Source organism: Vulpes vulpes, chromosome 5 (assembly GCF_048418805.1).
Source record: "Vulpes vulpes isolate BD-2025 chromosome 5, VulVul3, whole genome shotgun sequence".
Classification (NCBI taxonomy): Eukaryota; Metazoa; Chordata; class Mammalia; order Carnivora; family Canidae; genus Vulpes; species Vulpes vulpes.
Window position 1 is genome coordinate 69,752,840 of NC_132784.1, and position 22,801 is coordinate 69,775,640.

A 22,801-nucleotide genomic window follows, 5' to 3' on the forward strand; every position below is an offset into this window, starting at 1 on the left:
AAACAAAGAGAAGTCAATGAAACAAAATCAAAACTTATAATAGCAGGATCGATAAAGTCAAAAGCTTGTTGAAAATATTAATAAAACTGGCAGATAGCTGGCAAGCTTGACCCATGGGGAAAAATGAGAAGGCACAAATAAACAATATTGACAATAAAACAAGGTGCTTAGCTACTGATGATACGGACATTAAAATGATAATGCCAGTGAACTGGAAAACTGAGAGGAGATGTACAGATCTCTAGAATGTACGACTGAACAAAACTGACACAAGAAGAGATAGAAAACCCCCATTCCCATAACCGCCATGTCTTTGACTCAGAGTGTGAAGTCTTCCCACAAAGAAAGCACCAGACCTAGGTGGCTTTACCTTTAAATTTCACCAAACATTCAAGGCGGGGGGAGGTGATCCTAATCCCATATAAAATCTTTTAGAATATGGAAAGAGAGAGAATGCTTCTCAACTAATTAATTCGGTGAGGCTCACATACATTTGACACCAAATCCTGATGGGGACAGTATGAAGAAGGAAAATGAGGTCATGGATGTATCTTACATGCAAATGTCAACGCAAAAATCCTGAAGGAAATATTAGCAGGCAGATTACAGATGTGTCTAACAACGCACGATGTGAAGGGCTGGGGGCAGGGCCACAGGCCACACGGATGGCTGGACAATCATCACCAAGGGAGATGACCACTGTCTAGATCCTGCAGAGAGGCTGTGGGGCCAGAGAGCCAGGTGAGCAGCATTGAGGTGGCTCTTAAGGGTGAGTGGGGTAGGGAGAGGGTTGTTGGGATGACAGGGCCTCAGGCCCGCTGGCAGCTGGGGGTATGGAGGAGTCGCTCTGGGATGAAGACAGAGAAGGAGGAGCAGCATCTGGGGCAGATGCCAAGCCCTGGGTAACTGGCCTTGTCTGGTCCAAGGGGAGGGCAAGCATGTGGTCAGCAGAGGGGTCTGGGGCAGGTGTGCTGGGGGGGCTCCCGGGCTGGGGGCATTGGACTCCAGGAGAAAGGTGTGCTGGCCAGGATTCTAGGACAGGAGGCTGCAAAAGGCATGTCAGGTGGTGGTGGTGGGGGCCTTCCCACCCACGCCCTCTGAACTGGGGCCTGCAAACCCAGTCCTTCCCTGTGTCCGGCTCTAAGCCATGAACATTTCCGGCAAAAACAGAGAAGAAAGAAATCCTCCAGCCCACTGCGCTCCTCATATCAGCAAAAGCAGTATGAGCTGAGCTTGCAAAATAAACAGGGCTCAACATAAACACTGCAGCAGGTCCTGAGGACCGAGCTAAGAATACACACGGGGGAGGAAGGTTGGAGCAGTCTTCTCTGTGGCATCCCCAGAGAGCTGAGGGGACGCCTGCCTCCGAGCAGCCCTCGCAGGGCTGGGAGCTGGGGGCCAGGCAGGGGGGCTCGTGTTCTCAGGCCAGTCCCCTCTGTTGAATCTGTCCCAGGGCCCTGGACCCCCCAGGCCCCAGCTGGGCCCTCCACGCCGTACCTGCTTCCTTTCCAACCGACCCCTTACGTTTTTGTGTTCACGAAGCACTGTCTGGGTCCCTCTGTCTCTCTACTTCAGCTCCCCCACCCATCTGCCGCGTCCTCTTCCCTTAACCCCCCCACCAGCTACGTGACCTTGGGCAACTGCTCAAGTTCTCTGGGGCTCAGTTTCCTCACCAGTAAGGAAGGATTTCTTTGGGGAAATAAAAGTCCCTCCTTTCCAGAATAAAGACAACACGAAACAGCACATGGCGGCTCTGGTGATTTTTAAACAGAAGCATGCAAGGAGCAGCTCATGCCTTTCTCTTTCCCTGGTAAAGGGAGGCCAGTGGGGAGCGGGTCTGAGACATGGGGGGCAGGTTCCCAACTGTCTGGGGGTGATGCCTGGGGGGACACAGGCCAAGGGATGGGAATGTTACTTTGCTCTTCCCATCCTGGGAGTGAGGCAGGCCTCAACGGCCAGGCCAGGCCAGGTGCAAGGTACCCCAGGGACAGGCAGGTGGGGGGCTCTGCACTGCGGGGGGGGGAGCACTCTGGCATGCCAGAGCTGTGACGAGGGCTCTGGTGGGCAGGAAGTACATGGGACCCTCCTCCCCCTTGTGGCCCCTGGCTGGCAAGCTGTGAAGCCCAGAGGCAAGGGCTCCTTAGGGGAAACTGAGGCACCCCTGGACAAGCTGAACTAGCTTTCCCTGGCAGTTCCCCGCAAGTGGACATCTCAGCCCTCTGATCCTCAGAACTGATCTGGTCCCAAGAATGGGGGCCAGCAGCTGTGCAGCCCACATGTCCCCCACACAGCTCCTCTCCAAGCCTGTGTCCTGCAGTTGAGTGAGCCCTCCTGGGATGGGAGCAGCAGCACAGATGGCCACACCTCTCGGCGTGAGGGCCAGGTTCCTCTCCCGCTCAAGGCCTGCCCAGTGGGGTCTCTGACTCGCTGGCATTGCTGCAGGCCTGCTGGGCCTCTGAGGGCTGGTGGCTGCTGTATTTCCTGCCTCTGACTTCCCACAGTCAGCAGGATTGCTTGGGGGTTGTTTATGGTCCCGATGGCCCCAGTGATAACTGTGATAATGTGGGGCCCGGGAAGTGCCACTGTGCCCTCTGGACCTGGCGAGGCCCTTTCCCAGGGTCTGCCGTCGAGGGGGCATGGGCCAGCAGCGGAGGAGGCCCTGGAGGCCGAGGGGGCTGGCGGGGGCCTCGACCTGGCATGGAGTGTCGGCTGGCTCGTCCCCTCAGAGACTCCAGGCAGGTGGCCTTGGTTCTCGGACTGAACCGGCTCCTCACAGCAGACTGGGACAGAATCAGCACAGAACCAGTCTCCCCAGTGACCATGTGTGTAGCTGTCCCAGAGTCCTCACTGCCCAGCGACAGCCCCTCTCCTGAGTGCTGGGGCCACTGGGGGACTGTGTCCCCAAACCTTGCCCCCAGGTATCAGGGGCTCTGGGAAATACTTCCCTTTGTCATTTGGATCCGCAGAAATGAGGGCACTAGTTCTATATATATCCCCAAGGCCGGTGCGGGCCCCGCCTCAGCCCACCCTGCTGACCATGGCCAACCAGGGCATCCAGGTGGTCAGATCCTGCAGGCTGCTGGATGTCTGCTGCTCCAGCCGGGGAGGGGGCACTGTTCCAGGAGACCCTGTCCCCTACCCGCATCACCCCCAGAGGACACCAGGCTCTAGTCTGAGCTTAAAGGGTGGCCTGCCCTGAGAAGCAGGGCACAGAGCTGTAAGAAAACCCTAGACCAGCAAGGTTGAGGAGAGGTGAGCACACCCAGAAGCAGGGCCCACTCCCAGGGCTGCTGGGGGCAGGAAGGGTCACGTGCTCCCAGGCCGCCATGATTCCCATCAGCAGTGGGGGCCACGCTGCCTCGGCCAGGGCTCCAGGGCAGGGTGAGGGGCCTGGGTCTGTTCCCTGCTCTACCTCTCCTTCCTTTGATGTCTAGAAGCCTCCCCTCCCACACACACAGGGTGCCTGGACTGCTGCACTGGGTGTGGCCACGGGCTGCCCCCAGCCCCTGGCCCCAAGTACCAAGAGGAGCACCTGATAAGGATATACCTAGTTCACTGGAGTGGCCAAGCCCAGGGTCCCCAGGCCTCTGATATCTGCCGCCTGGGGATGTGACTGACTTCTCCTGGTCTCATCCTGTTGGACAGGGACATCTCCCACTGGGCTGTTGGCCTGAGAGCAGACAGGTACCAGCCTCCTGGGCCTGTGCTGACCAGAGCACAAGGTCGTCCATCTGGCAAGGCCACACATCAATGTCACAGTCTCAGCCAGCCAGGCCCGAAGCGAGGGCCCCTGTGGGCACCTGGACAGTGGCTCTCCCTCTCTCTGCCTGGTCCCATCCTGTGTCACAGTCCCATGGCCACCTAGGCTAGGGCAGATCGTGCAGGTAGGGAAGAGGCGACGTGGCAGGCTGGGCCCTGGAGTGGGGTGGGGTGAGGTGGGAGCTGCACCCCTGCCCCTCCTGCCCAGCTACAGCGGAGATGAAGTGGGCCAGAGCCTGGCGTTACCGAGGAAACCGAGCGGCAGACACAGACCCTGCCCAACTGAAATCCCTCTATTTTTAGCCTCCGGGCTACTTTGAGATAAAGCCCGTGTAGACGGACGAGCTGTCGGGCAAGATAACAGGCTGCTCCAAACCACAGAGACTTCGCAGGGTGGGCTTGAGCCTAAGAAGGGCTCCTTCACCCCCCAGGATACCCCGGGAAGAGGCTCCCATGCTGAGAGGCCTACAAGCCCACGGGGTGCATGGGGCATCCCGGTGGCAGAGGCTGCGCAGGCCAAGGGGCCTGTGACAGGAACAGAGGGAGTGCAGGCTTGGCGGCAGGAGAGGACCCTTAGGTCCCACATCCCCCCTAGACACCCAGCAGGGCCCTGGGCGGCACTGCACCCCACCCAGCACCCCTATGGAGGCGGGTCCTTGAGACTGCAGGCCCTTCTCCCCACCAACATGCCCCGACGTCCCCTGGTACCACTGTCAGCACCTCTGACCTCCGTGAGTGTACACAGCGACAGCAGTGTAGACAGCTTTTCCTACCCCACAGCGCACTGGGCAGCCTCAGCCTCTCCCAGGGGGCCCTGGGGGTACTGGGCACTGCTCATCGGGAAAGACACCCATTGCCAGAGGCCTACAAACCAAGTCCCAGGCACCACCGCCCGGCTCCAGGGGGGTGGGGGACCCCCGTGCCATGGGGAGCACCCTGACCCTGAGGATGGTGACCGGCAGAGCCAGCGTGGCCTGGGACACTCGCCTACCTTGTCTTCTACTCGGTTCAGGCGCGCCCCAATCGTGTTGCTCCCACGGTCCTTGCTCTTCTCTGTGGGGCAGAGGACCAGGATCAGGGATGTGGGTTGGGGGGGCTTTTGGGGGAGGGTGATGAGGGTGGGGCAGCCGAGGGTCACAGGCCTGCACCTGTGAGCTCCTCCACAGTGGGAGCTCTGGGAGGTGGGGGCCTGGGCTGGACCGGGTACCCTGTGGCCCGCCGCCGCCCCTCCTGGTTCTGTGGCCTCTGACAGCCTGGTGCAGGAGGGCAAGATGACCCTGCGGGGGCCACGGACATGGTGCCCACTGCGCTGCATAAACCCAGCACAGACGCTGCCTGCTTCCTGCTGTGCAGGTATGGCGTGGATTTTCAGGCGGAGGGTTCGTGGCGACACTGCACTGGGCGGGTCTGTGGGCACTGGGTCCCAACATCATTTGCTTACTTCCTGTCTTCATGTCCCATGTGAGTAATTCTTGCCCTGTTTCAGCTGTGTCTGAATTCCTACCCACGCTGTGGTCATCCGCCGTCAGAGACAAGACTTGCCGACGGCTCAGTTGATGGTCAGCACTTACGAGCCCCAAGGTCCTCTCCAGTGAAGGTCTGCACGCTGACTTTTCACACACAATGCTGTTGCACACACTGGACTATGGCACTGCATAACCATCCCTTCTATCTGCGTTGGGAAGCCCTAAAATTCTTCAGACTCGGCTTTATCGCAATATTTGCTTTATTGCAGTCGTCTGGAACAACCGTGGGGTTTTGCTGCCGTGGGCCTGCATGTTCTGCACTCCCTCCATCTCCACCCCCACGCTGGCCTCACTCAGCTGCCCTGCTGTCCCACCCTGGGTGAGCCACGGCTCTTACCACAACTTGGGCCAGGGTGACCCCAGGAATGGGCCTGGCCCTGTTCTCCCTGGAGGGAGCCTGGTCCGGGGGACATAAGGAGTCAGAGCTGGACAATGATGCTCACCCTCCTGTGGCTGATGGTCCCTCTGGTCCCTCTGGGCTGGCGACTCACCTTGCAAAACTTCCCCACATCTCCCCCCTCATGGGATGCTGGGGTCCACACCCCGATCTTTGATGGCCTAGAGAGGCTGACTGTTTAAGGGGATCCATGCAGATTCTTGCACTAACTGTAAAGCACGTTCCAAGGCGCTTGGCTCAGGGTGGAGGCCACCTGCTCCTCTCTGGTGTGTGTGGCCTATCCTGCCCTTCCAAGGCCCTCTGGCCCCTTCTGACAGGGAGAGGCAGGTGCAGGTAGAGGGATACGCAAAGGGTCTGATGCGGGCAGGGTGGCTTGATGCAGAAACCCACCTGAGACGGAGATGAAGAGGGAGGGCTTCCCGATGGACTGGTCCAGCCTGGGAGGGAGGGAGGGAGGGAGACAGATGGAGACCAGCTCACGCTTGACCTGGACGCCACACGTACACCCAGCCTGTTGGACAAGCAAGGTGCCTGGCAGGGTGACAAGCCACCCACCCCTTCTGGGGACACCCACCACTACCTCCCAGGCCCCAGAGGTCTGTCCTACGGATGGAGGGAGAGTGGGGGGCTCAGAGACGAGGGGCAGTGGTTGGGAAGTTCCTTAGATGTCCTCCCTGGCCAGGACAGGGCCTCAGGACTGCCCCATGTCCTGTCCTTGCTTTGTAATTGGCCCAGACCGGGCATCTCAGCCATGCTCACGGAGACCGTCCTATGAGCTGGTCCTTCCAGGGTGAGGCCAGGTTGCTGAGCCAAGGGCTTCACGTCCCTATGGTGGGTTAGCCACGGCAGGGGGCAGCCGCCAGCCTGAACCTCTGGGTGTGGTCAGGACGGGCAGAGGGTCCCAGCCCTATCCCAGGACACAGGGACTTAGGTTCCCAGGCTAGCCCAGCAGAGAGGTGCAGCTGGTGTGAGCCTGTGCCGGCCCCAGGGACCACACTGCCTCCATGAGAATGAGCTCTAGGCTCTAAGCCAGAAGCTGAAACACGGCAGCTCCCAATGGTTGGAGTTCCTGGCTGCAGGTCTGGGACGGGGAGAGTGCAGGCACACAGACCCGTGGGGTGGGGCTCTGTGCCCGGCAGGGTGTTCCCAGGAAGTGGGTGAGTCCTGGGCAGGGCCTGGGCCCCCTAGGACACGGTGCGGTCGAAGGCAGGTGCAGAGGGTTGGGTGGGTTGTGGAGCTGGTGCAGCCTGAGGGGGAGGGAGCCCCACGCAGCAACTCCCCACTGCCCGTCCCCCCAGGTCACTCCCAGCACCCGAGCCCACCTTCTCTGCAGCTCTTTGATGCGCACCATGAGGTTGAGGTGGCCCTGGGAGTACTGCTCAATGACGTCCCGCACATCGTAGGGCTTCCGCGCTTGCTGTAGGCCACAAAGACAGTCAGCCCCCACTCTGTGCCCCCTCGGCCCAGCGCTAAATGTGGACAGTGATGCTGCCTGCCTGGGGGGGCCTCTTGGGAATTTAAGGAGGTTACCCCTATGGTGCAATGGGGCTGTTCTGGCCCAGGGCGCACACGGTGGCCCACTCTCCCCTGGTGCTCGGCCACTCCATTCTCAGTCACTGGGGCTGGGTGGCCCTGTGCTGGTGGCTTGGCCTCTATGGGTCTTAGCTTCCTGCCCACTCACCGCACGGCCTGCCTGTTTGCCCTTTGCAGGTTACCAGCTCCTATTATTGGAAAGAACTAGTCCAGCTGACGGGCCAGGAGGGGCAGTGCTCTGCGCAGCCACTGTCTTCCTGGCCCCACGTTGAGCCCTGACACCCTCTCTGGCAGGCACACCCACTATTCTCGGGGTTGGGGAGAGGCAGGCAGAGGTGGCCCCAGGGGACCCCCAGCCTGCTGCGCCTGCTCTGGGACAGGCTGCCTGCTGCGGCTCTGAGGCTGCCAGGGCAGAGGGGACACTCCCACAGCAGGCCTTGGGCCACACAGGGCGGAGCTGCTGACCCCACGGCACCGAGGCTTGGCGCCAGCTCTGAGCCCATCAATGCATGTGGGGCTCAGGTGAAATCACCAGAAACCACAACAGAGAGAATGAGGCTTCTTATGATGTCAGCAAAACCTCAAGCCACATTTATGGCCCTGTTCCCAGGAGCCCATGGGCCGAGGGTCTCCCCCAGGTAGCAGCAGGCCAGCTGAGTGGGGGTTTGATGGCCCAGGAGGCCCTTCACACACACAGGCCAGCCAGAGCTGTGTGGGAACATAGAGCCCCTTGACCTAAGGGGCTGGGGGACGCCAGGTCAGGGGCACCCAGAGTGGTCCTCATTAGCACCCAGGAGTCCACATGAGCAATGAGCCTGGGGTGACTGCCTCTAGCTGAGGAGGGTGAAGGCCTGGGAGGCCAGCCAGACATCTGGGTGCAGTGGGCCCGCCTGGGGTGGGGGCGAGGGGGAACAAGGTTCAGATACCCACTGAGTGTCAGGGCTGCGTCTCAATCCCGGGGGCCCCCAGGAATGTGTCTCTCTTGCCCACCAGAGGCCAACCTCTCCTTGAGGTGTCCCCTTCCCCCGAGACTGGGGCTACCCTAGTCTGACCATGGCCCAGCCCTGCTTTCCCAGTAAAATGGGGTACCCAAGGGCACCTGAGTGTGCTTCTGCAATCAACATGGGCAATGCCCCGTTATTATTCTGGACTCTAGGAATTCTCAGGCAGGGGCCTCCTCCCTCCCAGGGGCTAGGCCTCAGAGGTCTGGGGGGTTCCTACCAGGAGGGGCCCTCGGGCCTCACAGGCAGTGTGCAGCCCCTCTCTGGGCCCTGAATCAGGATCCTGAGATTGGTGGGGTGGTGGCGGGGCTGGGATTGACCTGATCTTCCCCAAACCACAGCTGTACCCCTGACAGAAGGATGTGCCACCCTTGGGGCCCATGCTGGGCAGTGGAACCATCTGCATGGTGTTGTGGGCTATGTGCCAGGCCTGTCATAAGATCCTAGGGTCGGGCATGGGATAGGACTCTAGGTAGACCCTTGGCTCCCTGCATGCTCAGATGGACGATAGTCATAACAACAGGTATGGGCTAGTGATAATAGCCTCAGATTTTATTTTTTCCTTCTGGAAGATGGGGGATGCTGAGCCCCGCCCTCCCTTCTGGAAGATGGCAGGGGACACTGAGCCCTACACTCCTTTCTGGAAGAGTCTGAGCTCTTCCTTAGTTCACACACTGAAGGTGGCTATGGGTCATGACAGTCAGCCCCCTGTGGGCCCAAGGCTTCGTGAAGCATGAGGCACTTGCAGGCAGGCCAGAGAGGCTGGGGGTCGGCAGGGGGCTGGCTGCCTTCAGAGCTCTAGGTGGCCTAGGCCTGGTCTGCAGGAGACATGCCCCTGGGCTGGGCTCCTGGGCAGGCTGGAGAGCATGGCCACTCAATGCAGGTGAATGTGGGCACTTGAGTGTGCTGGGAGATTGTGTGTGTGCACACACATGCCTCTGGGAAAGCAGGAGAAAGTGTGTGTGTGAAAGGGGGAAGACGAGTGTGTGCCCCAGCATGTGTGTCTGCAGGACAGGGCTGGCAAGCTGGGCACGGCTCCGGGATGCAGCTGGGGAGCCCTGCCTCCCCTTGCTTAGAGCACGGACTGCAGAAGGGCCAGCAACGCCTGGCTGGCCCCCAGGACCCAGGGACCGGTGGGGCCCCAGGCGCCCTGAGACTTATCTTGGTGCTGCTGAGCCCCCCGGGGTCTGGTCCGCACTCCCGGAGGCCTCTGCAGGGGCTGCCTGGGCCCCGCTGGAGGAACCATCTCAGCTTTCTCCCCAGAGCTCATTTCCTCTGGCAGCAGCAGCAGGAGCCTGAGATGAGCCGAGATAATGCAGGGTTGTCCAGACTGACCGACGGTGGACAGGGGAGTTCAAGGCAAACCCGGAGGGCTAAGAGCCTCTGGCTCCTCTGGCCAGACACAGGGGCGGCCCGCCGGGCACTTATCGGCCAGGCAGAGGGGCAGGCGGGGGGCCACCCGCCACGTCTGCAGCCCTGAGGCCGGGGGCGGGGGTGGGGTGCACGCAGACAGACAGACAGGCTGTTGTGGGGGAAGGGAAGGCATCCCGGACAGCTGGGCCTGGGGTGGAGGCTGCTCTGGAGCCTCACAGAGCTCCTCACCGCCAGGCGCTCTACCGTGGGTCCCTCCTCCCCATCCCGTGGGCCTCCGTGCTGCCTCTGGCAACGAGGGCCAGCTGCTGAGGCTGAGCCCCCCGCCCCACCCCATATTGCTCAAGAGCCTCTGTCCCCCAGCAGAGCAAACTGAGAGGCTCTCAGGAGCATCTGCATTCAAAGGGCCCCACATGCTTTCCTCCAGGGCCCCCTATCCCAGGCATAAGGGTAGGGCAGAAAGCAGGAGAGATAGGGTTGTCCAGCCTGCTTCTGGGGACCCTGGCAGGACCCTGGCCTGTGTCTTGTGGCAGAAAAGGCAAATCCCGGCCTGGAAGGAAGGATGGGGCCCCCGCTGAGGCCAGCAGGCAGTTTTCTTGCCTGCATTTCAGGGACAGGGTGTTCCCCAAGTCAGTTCCAGCCATGGTGGGTGCCCTTCTACCAAGGATGAGCTCTGTCCTGAGCTGGAAGCTGCCCACATAACCCCTGAGTCGAGCCTGCCAGAAGCCTCATGTTTCTGCCTTCTGTGCTGGGTGCCCCTAAACCCTGCAAGCCCACTGTCCACCCTGGCACAGCCCCCCATGTCCTCACTGCACCCCAAGTGGTGGGTTACAGGCTGCTTTGCAGGGCCCTGCCCTGGAGGCTCAGTGGCCTGGTTTCTCAGGCTGGAGGTCAGCCTTATCCTAGAAGATGCCCCACTGACCCCTCTGCTCCGCCAGGTTGATGTCTGGGGTTTTTGCTGTCACTGCTAAGCCACTCACCAATACACCCTGGCCTTTCCCAGGGCCTCCCTGGTGCTGCTCAGAGCAGACCCCCGGAGGGGGTTCCATAGCCCCTTCCCCACCAGGATTGTGCTGGTGCTGTGAGGAGGATGGGCCCTCCTCTCTAGTGCCCTCCCAAGCTGTCCCACCATCAGGGCAGCCAGGGCCCCTGGGGAGGAAGGCCACAGACCAGATACTTTGAGAGCTCTGGGGCCATCAGTCTTGCCCAGGACATTGCCAGGCAGACCTCCTGGTGTAGCCAAGACTGGCATTTACCATGACTCGTCTATTTGGGCAACGAGGAGGCCCAGGCCATGGTGGGACCCTTTGCAAGACCTGCCCTGGTTCGGTGATGAATGGCCTCCCTGCCCGGGGTATCAGACAGATGGGCAGCAGAAGGTCACTGAGGGACTGTGTGTGCAGCCATCCCAAACAGCAGCCAGCTGCTGAGCCATGGGGGGTACACACAGTGGCCAGGGAGCGCTTCACTGAGGGGTGCTGTTGGGGCTCGGACCAATGGTGGTAAGCTCTGGGGCAGATGCTGCCCACGGGCTGCCATGGGTGAGGGCCCTGTGAGCTATGCAAGGATGTGGTCTCACACCATCTCTTGGGTTCTTGTTCCCATTACAGATGGGAAAGAACTGACCCAGGGCTGCCTGGGGTGGGAGTCTGCATCCACAAGTCCACTCCCAGTGGGGCTCTATGGCCCAAGTGGTGTGGTCTCTGCTGAAGGGATGGCACAGGAGACACAGCCTGGAGCAGACAGAGGGGCCCCGTTTCTTGCCACAGCCTCGCTTGGACCAGCTGGGGGAAGGGAGCAGGTCGGCCCCGACCTTCCCTGCTTGGGGACCTGGATGTTACCACTGCTCCCTGGGGCCCCAGTCCCCAGCCCATTGGGCACTCACTTTTTTTTTTTAATTTTTTTTTTTTTTATTTATTTATGATAGTCACAGAGAGAGAGAGAGAGGCAGAGACACAGGCGGAGGGAGAAGCAGGCTCCATGCACCGGGAGCCTGATGTGGGATTCGATCCCGGGTCTCCAGGATCGCGCCCTGGGCCAAAGGCAGGCGCCAAACCGCTGCGCCACCCAGGGATCCCTGGGCACTCACTTTTTGAAGGCACTGGTGATCAGGCCTTCTGGAAAGAGAATGGGCACCCCTGAGGGTCACCATTTCTGAAGTCTACATGTTCTTAGACTGAGGGTGGAGCCAGGGACTTTCTCAGACCCAGGGCTGTTCCCACAGCAGAAGGGGAGCTGAGCCTGCCACCAACTGGTTTTCTATGGGGGCCTTAGGCTCCAGGGGATACAAGGGGCAGCTGCAGAAGACCTGGACCCGGACCCAGAGGGTGAGCTGATGGGGCAGGGAAACCCTCAGGCCCCAGCCTCACCCTCTCCCTCTCCCTGTAAAGGTGAGTCGGCCCCCAGGGCACAGGTAGGGCCAAGTTTCTCCTGTTCTCGTGACTCCCACTGGGGACAGGGGGTGAATAGGGCCAAGAGCACCGACTGTGTGGGACAGGGCTCCGGGGTCTAGGGGACCCCACTTCCTGCCCGGGTGATGAGGGGCAGGCTTGGCACCCTCTCTGCCATTCCTGAGTCATCTGCCAGTCAAGTAGTGGAAAAGAAGGGTGAGACCCTGAGGCTCTGTGTGTACCTGGCTCGAGGCTGGACCTCAGGGCAGGGTCCTTCCAGGGGCTGTCTTGTAAGAGGGAAAATGCAGTTGTTGCAGGATATTTGATGAGGGTCAGGCCTAGGGTGTAGCAGGGTGGGGTGAAGGATGGCCTGTAGTCTTTGCCATGGGTGGGACAGGGGCTCCTGGGGCTGGGCCAAGGGCAGAAGCGCTTAGTAGGACTCACCTGGAATTTCTTCTTGGCTACAAAGTACTGCATGCGCCGAATGACCTTGATGGTGGCCCGGTGGTGCTCCCGCAGCCTGTGAGGGAGAATGGAGAAGAGGCATGAGTGGCTCCTCTGTAATGGTCATCCTGTGCCCAGCATTTTCCAAAGCTTGGCAATTTCCCAAGTGCCTCCCACTGCATGTGGGCTGGGCCCTTCCAGAAATAGAGAATGTTCAGCCCCATGGATTGGAGGACTTCAAGGCTCCACATTGGTTGGGGAGGAGAGCAGACCAGAGGCAAGAGACTTTTAATTAGCGGATGGTCCCAGAGGGACCCTTGCCTTGCCTGCTGCTTGGAAATGGTACGGGAGTCAGTGTCCTGGGTTCACATGGGCTGCACCCTTAACTCACAGCAGAGCCACAGAAACTTCTTTCTACCTTCCGGCCTTCTGGCTCCTTACCAGTATAATGGGGAGGGAGTGCAAACAGAGGTTGCCCAAGGCCCCTTTCAGCTGGAACATTCTATGTCTCATACACAGGCATACACTTGGAAAATGTAGGGGTCACAGGACAAATTAGGCAGAGACAGTTACTAGCTATATCACTTGATCAGGAGATTATATCATCTCTCCTCTCAAGTGCCTTCTAGAAATCTAGATCCTTCTAGAAACAAAGATCTGTCTAGAAACATCAACAAAGGAAGCATGACTGATGATGTGCATAGAAAAAAAAGTCTAGAAGGAAATACAGAAGGAAATTCCCCCACATGGAAGTGGTGGGGCTTTGGCCACCAAGACTGCATGTGACCACACCTCTGCCAGGAACAGAGTGCTCTGCCTACACCTCTTACACACGGGAGAAAACCAAATTATCTATAGGGAGATAATATCATGGGCCCTTTATGTATTTTTACACTGAAAAGACTGAAATCCAAGGGAAAAAATAGACCACAGAAACAGATCTCGAGATGTGGCAAATTCAGTGGTCCAAATGCTTGTAGTTCCTCCATCAAGAGATAGAATTGGTTTTCCCACTACTTGAATTTGGGTTGACCTTGACACTTGCTCTGACAAAAAGAATGCTCGGAAGTCACACTGTGTATATGTGATGTGCTCTTGGAATGTGGCCCCATGAGTCAGCCTGAGCTGGCTGGCTGGAGAGGCTGCACAGAGGAGAACGGAGGTGCCCCAGTCAAGAGCCAGAATCAAGCAATAGACATGTAGTAAGACCGTCTCTGACAATTCAGCCTCAGGAGGTCTCCAGATGACTGCATCTGCACGAACACACACACACAATGCCAGCAAAACAATCTCCCCATTGACCTGACGCCAAACTGCTGACCCACAGAATCATAAGAAAATGAGTTGTGGTCTTAAGCCACTAAATTTAGGTGTGGTTTACTAGGCAGCAATAGATTACAGGTAAAGAAATTAGGACTCCCAACATGGGGTCCTTTCATATCAAGATCTTCAAACACAAACACATGGAGCTTGTTTGGGGACCAGGGATTGGACAGAGGCTGGAAGAAAATGGCAGATCCTAATATGTTGGACCTAGAGCATGATGCTGTCATTAATTGGATGAGACTTTTTGGTGTCCTTGGAAGGGTGAGTGAATTTTGTTCTGCGAAGAATGTAAAAAGTTATGGGTCTGTTCCCACCATGGTGGAAGTGGACCATGTGTCTGAACTATGGTCTCAAGAACCTTCACAGCTCCTACTGTCATCCTGTCAGAATGCTGCTGCCACATGTATGTGTCTGAGTGAGGCTGCTGGAAGAGCAATGAGGAGGAGAGCTGTGACACCCGGGCCAACAGCTGGGTAGCTCCAGACACGTGCGGTTGGCTGAGACCACCCGGTCCTGCCAAGCTGTTGCATGGATGAGCCCAAGGGAGACCACCCAGATGAGCAGCCCAAAATGCTGACCCACAGACTCATGAGCAAACAGATGGCTGTGGTTTGCTTCAGAGCTTTTAGATAAAGACTTTAAAATAACCATGATTAATTGGTTCAAGAAGATAGATGGAGAATTTCATCCGAGAAATAAAATCTGTATTAAAAATAATAAAACGGAAATTTTAGAACAGAAAAGACAATAATGGAAATTAAGAATGCAACAGATGAATCTGATAGCAGAGGAGATGTGCAAGAAAGGAGTATGTGTGAACTGGAAGGGAATTGCCAGGTGGGGGTATGGGGACAAAACAGAATTAAACACATGGAAAAAATGCAAGATGTGGGAGATATGATTCCTACACATGTGGAATCCCAGTAGGAAAGGAGACAAAATGTAGGCTTGGCGGCTGAGACTTTTCCAAAAATGATGGAAGACATCAGGCTGCAGATGCAAGCAGCTCTTTGGATCCCTAGGCTTATCAGAGTAACACTGCCTCCACCAAAGGCACAGGGAATGTCACAGAAGCAGTGAAGGAGGGAATGGGAACAACGACACATTATCCTGATGACTGGCTTCTCAACAGAAAGGATAGAAGCCAGGTGGCATCTGTAAAGTGCTCAAGGGAAATTACTACCAACTTAGCATTCTGGATCATTGAATATACCCTTTAAAATGAAGAACAAAGTCAGGAAATCCTGTAGGACTCTCCTCAGATGAGGTCCCAAGAGGAGTCAGCCTCATAGGGACAGACAGTAGGATGGTGGGAGCCAGGGGATGGGGTGGTGGAGGGAGAGTTAGTGTTTTGTGGGGACAGAGTTTCAGTTTCACAAGAGGACAAAGTCCCAGAGACAGAAGGTGGAGACGGCTGTACTACATGTGAATATGCTTAGTGCCCCTGAGCTGTGCACAAAAATTGTTAAGATGCTATATTTTATGTTATGTATATTTTACCACAATACAAAAAAAAAAAAAAAAAGAAAGAAAGAAAGAAAGAAAGAAAGAAAGAAGCTGAAACCAAAACCAAGAGAATTCACCGCTAGGAGAACTGCATTGGAAGAATGATTCAGGAGACAGGCAGAGAAAAATGATCCCAGAAGGAGGCAGGAGAATACAGGAAGGAATTAAAAACACATAAAAGGACAGATTTATGAGAAAGTTTAAATTTGTATTGACTGAAATGGTAATGCTTCGTGAGGTTCACACATTACTAGAGACAAAGAGGGAAATTTCATAATTTTAAACAATGGTCGGTTTGGTAGAAAGGTATCAATCCTAGATCTGCATGCACATAAAAGCCGTACACATATGTACATGCATAGCAAAACTGCATGATTAAAATAGCATAATAGGCAGAGGGTATGGATGGAGTCATGCACTGTGAGCACCTTGTGCTGTCAGGGAACTGGTAGAAGTGCTAATCAGAGGTTGACCCCGATGAGTCAAGGTGGAAAGTACTGATGAATAATAAAAGTATGTAAAAGCAACAAGTTAACAGAGAATAAAAATGAAGTAGTATCAGTATTTGATTCATCTAGAAGAAGCAGGAAAGGAGATAAGAAAGAAGTGATGGGACAAAGGAGGGATGAGCGTAAGACAGCAGAGCGTAGGGTTAAAAAAAGCAACTTGATGTTGCTTCTAAATCTATATATAAATATATAAATTTGTATATAAATCTTTATACAAGGGGCCACCCAGGTGGCTCAGTGGTTGAGTGTCTGCTTTCGGCTAAGGTCGTGATCCCGGGGTCCTGGGATCGAGTCCCGCATCAGGCTCCCTGCAGGGAGCCTGTTTCTCCCTCTGCCTATGTCTCTGTCTCTCTCTGTGTGTCTCTCATAAATAAAATCTTTAAGAAAATCTTTATACAAATATGAAGACATAGAAAGGTTGACAGCAAAAGGATAGAAAAAGATATATCATGGTGTAGCCAAAAGGGAGCTGGTGTAGGTAAATTGTATCATACAAAGTAAACTTTAAATATAATCAGAGACAAAGATGGATGTTTCATGTTTTAAAAAGCTGTCATTTTGTAAGAAGGTATCAATTCTAAATCTGTATGTACCTAAAAACATGACCTTAAAAAATATAAAGCAAAAGTGGCAGGACTCAAAGGTAAAAAAGAATAGGCGCAATCATGGTGGGGGATTTGAATACACTTCTGTTGGTAACTGATAGAAAAGCAGTCAAACCATTGACAGAGAGACAAATGTGGATGACATGAGTAGCAACTTGACCTAATCAACATTTACAGAACACCGCTCTCAGTAGCTGAAGAGTACATAAGCTTTCCAAGTGCACATGGAATGCTTACGCGAACAGACTATACACAGGGCTTTAAAAGCAAGACATTAAAGGCATTCAAATTGGCAAAGAAGAAGTCAAACTCTCCCTCTTCGCCGATGACATGATACTCTACATAGGAAACCCAAAAGACTCCACCCCAAGATTGTTATTCTGTATGTTGGTAAATTGAACACCAATAAAAATTAATTTATTAAAAAAAAATAAAAGCAAGTTCCAACAAATTTCAAAGTAATTCAATCAAATATGTATTTCTCTAACCACAGTGAAATTAAGCTAAAATCAATAAGAAAAAGATAGCTAGAAAATCCTTAAGTGTTTAGAGATTAATCTCGACGACCCAAAGTCAAAGTAAGAAATCAGAAAAAAAGTAAGAATCAGAAAGTATCTTAAATTGGATAATAATAAAAAGCTCACATATCACAGCTAAATAAATGACTGAGGTATCATGAAATAAGTGCTTAGAGAAAACCTATGACCTTAAATGTATATATTAGAGAAGAGGGAGGCCAAATTCTCTCTTAAGAAGTTAAAAAAAAAAGATATCAAATTAGACCCAAAGAAAGTAGATAGATAATGCAGAGTACAACTCAATAAAATAGAAAATGAACATTACATTAAAAACATCAACAAAGCCAAATTTTGATTCTCTGAAGAAACTAATGGAATTGACAAACTTTTGGCAAGAGTAACCAGGCAGTGTCAGGCATCAAAAATCAACATCTTTACAGACCTCAAGAGTTAAAAAATCTATTTGGAGGACATTATGTACAAAACCAATTTTGATAGTTTGGTTAAAATGTATCAATTTCTTAAACATGATACATAAAAGCAGACACAAGAAGAAATAAGAAATCCAAGTTTCTCAATATTCATCACATATATTAAATTAGAAATTTTAATGATCTTTGCACAAAACAAAACCTTAAGTCTAGGTGATTTTACCAGTAGATTCTGTAAACATTTAAGGAAGAATGGAGCATTTTTATAAAGTAGCATGCCTTGATATCAAAATCAGACAGGATGTTTCAGGGAAGAAAAACCACGGGCCAATCTCTCTCATAAACATAGAGGCAAATGTCCTGCCCATAATAGCAGCAAACTGAACCCCATGCCATCTATGAAGACATATGATTGATGAAGTTTAATCCAGTTATCCAAGGCTGTGTCAGCATCTGAAAACCAACCCACATAATTGGCCACAGAATAAGTTAAGAATAGATTATATTTGTTTTATAATCACAGAATAAAATCAACGGAATAAGGGGAAACATATAATCAATTCAAAAGATGCTGAGAAACATTTGATAAAACTCAAGAGCCATTCCTAATTAGAAATGCAACTCTAAGTAAAGCAGGAATAGAGGGGAACTCTATCACATAGAAAACAAATACAAACATGGAACAAGACAAAACCCAGTAGAGCAAACATCACACTCAACAGTGAAATAGTAGGAGGCCTTCCTTCTGAGAGAGGGAGCAAGGCAGGGTTGTTCCATGGTCACCATTTCTACCTGACATTGTCCCGAGAGTCTCAGCCAGTGTGTCAAGGGAGGTTAAAAGGAAATGAAAGACAGGATCATGGGACAGGGAAAAAAAATAAAACCACCATGACTTGCATTGAAGTAATCACAGATATTAAAAAAAAAAATCTTCAGAATCTTCAGATAAACTCTTTGATTGATGAATGTAGCGAGAACGCTGGTTTCAAAGACAACATACAAAAATCATTGGTATTTCTGTATGCTAGTAACCATTAGGAAATAAAACAAAAATGCCAATTACAGCAGCATCACAAACCATAAAATGCCTGAGAGTAAATCTACTGGACATGAGCAGGGTCTCTACCCAAGAAAGTACCAAACATTAAGTGAAAGAAAGGAAAGAAGCCCTAAATTAATTCAGGACATAATGTTTATGAGTTGGAACGTTTAATGTTTGTAAGGTGCTAATTTTGTGGTATGGATTCAATGTGACTCCAATCAGTCTCTGAATGCTTTTATTTCTTAATAATTTTTTGGGGGGGAATTTCAAGCTGATTCTTACATATTTATGGAAAAGCAAAGAGCCAAGAATAGATAATTTTGAAGAATGAAGTTGGAGGATGTACACCACAGAGTTCAAGGCTCAGTGTCAAGCATTAGGCATGGACGGACAGTGGGTGTCAGAGGAGGGGGTCCTAGATCACACCATTAATGAGGTGGCACTAGATTAGCCTGGGGATTACTTCAGCACAAAAGAATGGAACATTCAAAGGTGAAGATGCATATATATATGTGGTCACTTGTCTTATGACCGAGGCAGTTTCAGTTCACTGGGGAAAGAATGTTCTTTTCAATAAATGGCCCTGGGACAAATTGGACATCCATATGAAAAAAACATGAGCTGTGGGTCCCGGCCACACATCGGTTACAAAAGTAATTCCAGCAAGGGCAGAGACCTATAGGAAGGAAAGGCAGTCAAGCCTGCAGAACGAACACACAGCAGAGTATCTCCACGACCCCGGGAAAGGCCAAGATTTAACAAAACACAAGAAGCACTAACTATGAAAGAAAAATATTTGACAAATTGGGCTTCCTCGAAGTTAAGAACTTTTTCACATCGAAAGACATCATTAAGAGAATGAACAGACACTCCACGCGCTGGGAAAGGATATTTTCTCGTGAAGGACTTGTATCCAGAATATATGAAGAATTCCTACAAATCAAGAAGGAAAAGACCACATGATTAAAAAAAAAAATAGACGAAAGATCCTAACGGGCACTGCACCAACAAGAGATGTCAACATGTGCCTGAACTGATGCTCAGCACAATCACTCAGCGGGGAGACGCAGATCGAAACCAAAATGAGGTCCTTGCATGCGCTTGCTGCAATGGCTGGAATTAAAAAGGCCGATGATGTGGAGCGTCAGTGATGATGTGGCACAACTGACCCCGTGTGCTGCTTGCTGGTGGGAGCGGACGCTGGTTCCGCCGTGCTTGAAAGCTGCCTGGTGGTAGCTGTGGATGGGCCCATGGCCTGGCCCAGCATTGTACTTGCAGGTACACGCCCCAGAGAAGTGAGTGCACGTGTAACGTTGATGGCAGCTCTACTCATGGTAAATAAAACTCAAAGTGACAAATGTCTAACTACAGCAGCAGAGAGAAGCAGAGAGTGTTCCTATAATGTAATGTCATGCAGCACCACAAAAGAACACGCTACTGACACCCACACAGAACCCTGCCCTGGCCAAGGGGCTCCCCTGGAATCACCTGTCACTGGGCAAGGACCCTTTGGGCCACCATGGGGTCCCAGCTGGGAAAGAGGCCCTGTAGAGTCTAGGTGGTTCTTGTGCCCTCAGTAGAGAGAAGGCATGGCACCCTGTGGGCAGGAGGCGACACCCAGCTGACACCCACTCTGAAGCTCCCCATCTGTGGAAGGGGAGGATGGACCCGTTTGGCCATCCCACCCTTTGGGAAGGCAGGAGGGCCAGGGCCTTAGGTAGGGGCGGTCATGCCATACATCCCCCTCCTCTCGGTCCTGAGAACGGAGAACCCCTCGTCCCCATAGGGACAAGGACTGGGTGGGTGCTGGACTTCGTCAAATGCTTTTTTCCCATTACTTGATCGGGTAGGATTTTTCCTCTTTAGCCTACTGATGTCATAGGGTTACACTAATTGATTTTTGAATGTTGAGCCAGCTTGGCTTATCACATGCTTGTGGTGTTTCATTTTTGTTAGACATGGTTGCATAATTAGTTGTGGTTTCTTTTTTATAATGATACTGAAAAACCCCAGGAACCCACTGCTCAGAATAAAAGCTACACCTCGACAGTCCCCAACGCTGCTGTCCTCCAGCCTCGCCACCCTGGATGACCATCCTCCCAAACCAGTGCTCCTCTCATCCTTGTTTTACTGTTTATGTCATTTTATCAAATCTACATGTAGCTCTCACCAGCTATATATATATATAATTATATTTTATTTTTTATTTTTATATATACTTTTATTTCAGTGATTTAGACTTTATAAAAATGCCATTATGCTTTTCCTTGGTATGACATTGCCATGACCCCCACGGTTGTGTGCCACTCCTATTTGTTTTGATTGGTGGAAAATACTCCTCTGCGTGGGTATTCTAGGTTTCTTCACTTTCCTCTTGCGATGGGCATGCGGCTGGAGGCCAGGCGTCTGGCTCATGGCAAGGACCAGGATGACACTCTATGACCCTCTTGGGCTGGGCACAGACTGGTTCCCTCTGGTGGCACCCAGGCACATGATCACTGGCTCATCGGTGGATTCAAATCTGGTAGGTGATGCTGCACTGCCCCTTAGAGCAGTGGTCTCACCGTGCATGCCCCCCCAGTTGTGCAGGGGACCCTAGGCCATGCAGCCCTGACCACACCCCCAATGATCAGCTTTCGTCATTCATTCCAGTGAGTGTGAACACTTTCACACTCCAGTTGGCCCCGGGCGCTTCTTCCACAAGGAGGCTGAACACATCTCCGGGCTGTTTCTCTGTTTGGCTACGTAGGCTCTTATTGATGAGTTTGATGTTCCAGTTGTCTATATAATTTCTACCTACCTACCTACCAGTTTTTTGTCTGATTATGTATAGGGAACACCCGCCCCTGTGGCAGCAGAGAAAGGCTCCTCGGAAGATGTCCTAATCCCAAAACCTATGAAAATGTTACCTTATAAGGCAAAAGGGACTAGAGATGTGATTAAGATTAAGGACCATGAGATGGACAGATTATCCTGGATTCTTCGTCCAGGCTCATGAGATGCCGGAATCCTTAAAAGTGGAGCTTTCCCTGCTGTGGTCAGAGGGAGCCCTGACACGAGGTCAAGGCAAGAATGGCAGCATCCTGGCTGTGATGATGGAGGACGGGGCTGTGAGCTGATGCGTGTAGGTGCCCCGAGAGCTGGACAAGGCCAGGGGATGGCTTCTCTGTTAGGGCCTCCGGGAGGAAGCAGCCCTGCGACCTCTTTCAGACCCGTCAGACTGCATCCGGTTCTGATGTGTGGGACCAGAGATCCTCAATGTGTGTTGTGCCAAGACACCAGGTTTGAGGTAATTTGTTACAGCAACACCAGAAAACAAATCCTAGTTTCAAGTCACCTCCCTGTCTTTCAGGTGCCTTTGGAGGGACAGGAGCTCTTATTTCTTATCAACAACTGTATCAGTATTCCTCTGTCATCATCAGTGCTTTGGGGTCTTGTACAAGAAATGGTTCTGGGGCACCTGGGTGGCTCAGTGGTGGAGTGTCTGCCTTTGGCTCAGGGTGTGGTCCCAGTGTCCCGGGATTGAGTCCCACATTGGGCTCCCCATAGGGAGCCTGCTTCTCTCTCTGCCTGTGTCTCTGTCTCTCTGTGTCTGTCATGAATAAATAAATAAAATCTTAAAAAAAAGAAAAAAGAGAATCTCTAAATATGACAAAACTTGCTTGTTTTAACAAAGTGGAGTTCTGGCAAGACTGAGACAAGATACAAATAAAAGTAGTACAAAAAAAATGAGAAATTACTAGAAATGGGGATACAACTGGTAATAAGGGAATACTTTCAACAACTATATGCCAACAACTTTGGAAAACCTAGACAGAACTGGGCACATTCTTAGAAGAAGTTCTGACTCCTTAGAACTGACAGAACACAGGATACAATGTCTGCACGAGCTTGCAACTACCAGAGGTATCAGAGTGGTGGTTAAAGACCTTCCCACAAGAACACACCAGGCCCCCGTCGCCTTATCCCAAATTCAACCCCGCTCTCGCAGAACAGAGCCTCCTGGCTGTAGGCAAACATCTGCAACTGAACAAAAAATGGAAATGCAACATATCAAAATTTGAGGGATGCAGCCAAAGCGGCTCTTAGGGGGAAATTTATAGTATTCCACAATTACAGTAACAGAAAGGAAGGGTCTGAAACCAGGGATCTCAGTGGCTACCCTAAAAATCTAGAAAAAGACGAGCAAATTAAACCCAAAGTAAGCAGACGGGGTGGCTGTTGTTGGTGTGGCCTGAGACCCAGCCCTGTGCTGACCAACCCTGAAGGCCGGCACCCAGGGCCTCCTCGCTGAGGCTGTGGGACCATCTCAGTTAACCAGCCTTTGTGTCTCCCAGCACCCCTGCTGCCCTCTCCCGGGAAAGTGGCTGACTCTGGGGATTCTCTCTTTTAGGTCTCTCCAAAGGAAGAGGTTTGGGAATGGGGTGGGGAGGTAGTGGGCTG

General features: G+C 52.8%; 1 protein-coding gene across 2 annotated transcripts in view; it reads right to left on the reverse strand.

Moving 5' to 3' along the window:
- KCNQ1 (potassium voltage-gated channel subfamily Q member 1) overlaps window positions 1-22,801 on the reverse strand; it is a 321,916-nt gene that overhangs the window by 65,628 nt on the left and 233,487 nt on the right. For both annotated transcript variants that reach the window (XM_026003928.2, XM_072758720.1), the window contains exons 12-15: window positions 12,422-12,497; window positions 7,005-7,099; window positions 6,073-6,119; window positions 4,751-4,812 (exon numbers count right to left, since the gene is read on the reverse strand). In XM_026003928.2, coding sequence (XP_025859713.2) covers window positions 4,751-4,812; window positions 6,073-6,119; window positions 7,005-7,099; window positions 12,422-12,497 — 280 coding nt within the window. The remainder of the gene's footprint in view (window positions 1-4,750; window positions 4,813-6,072; window positions 6,120-7,004; window positions 7,100-12,421; window positions 12,498-22,801) is intronic.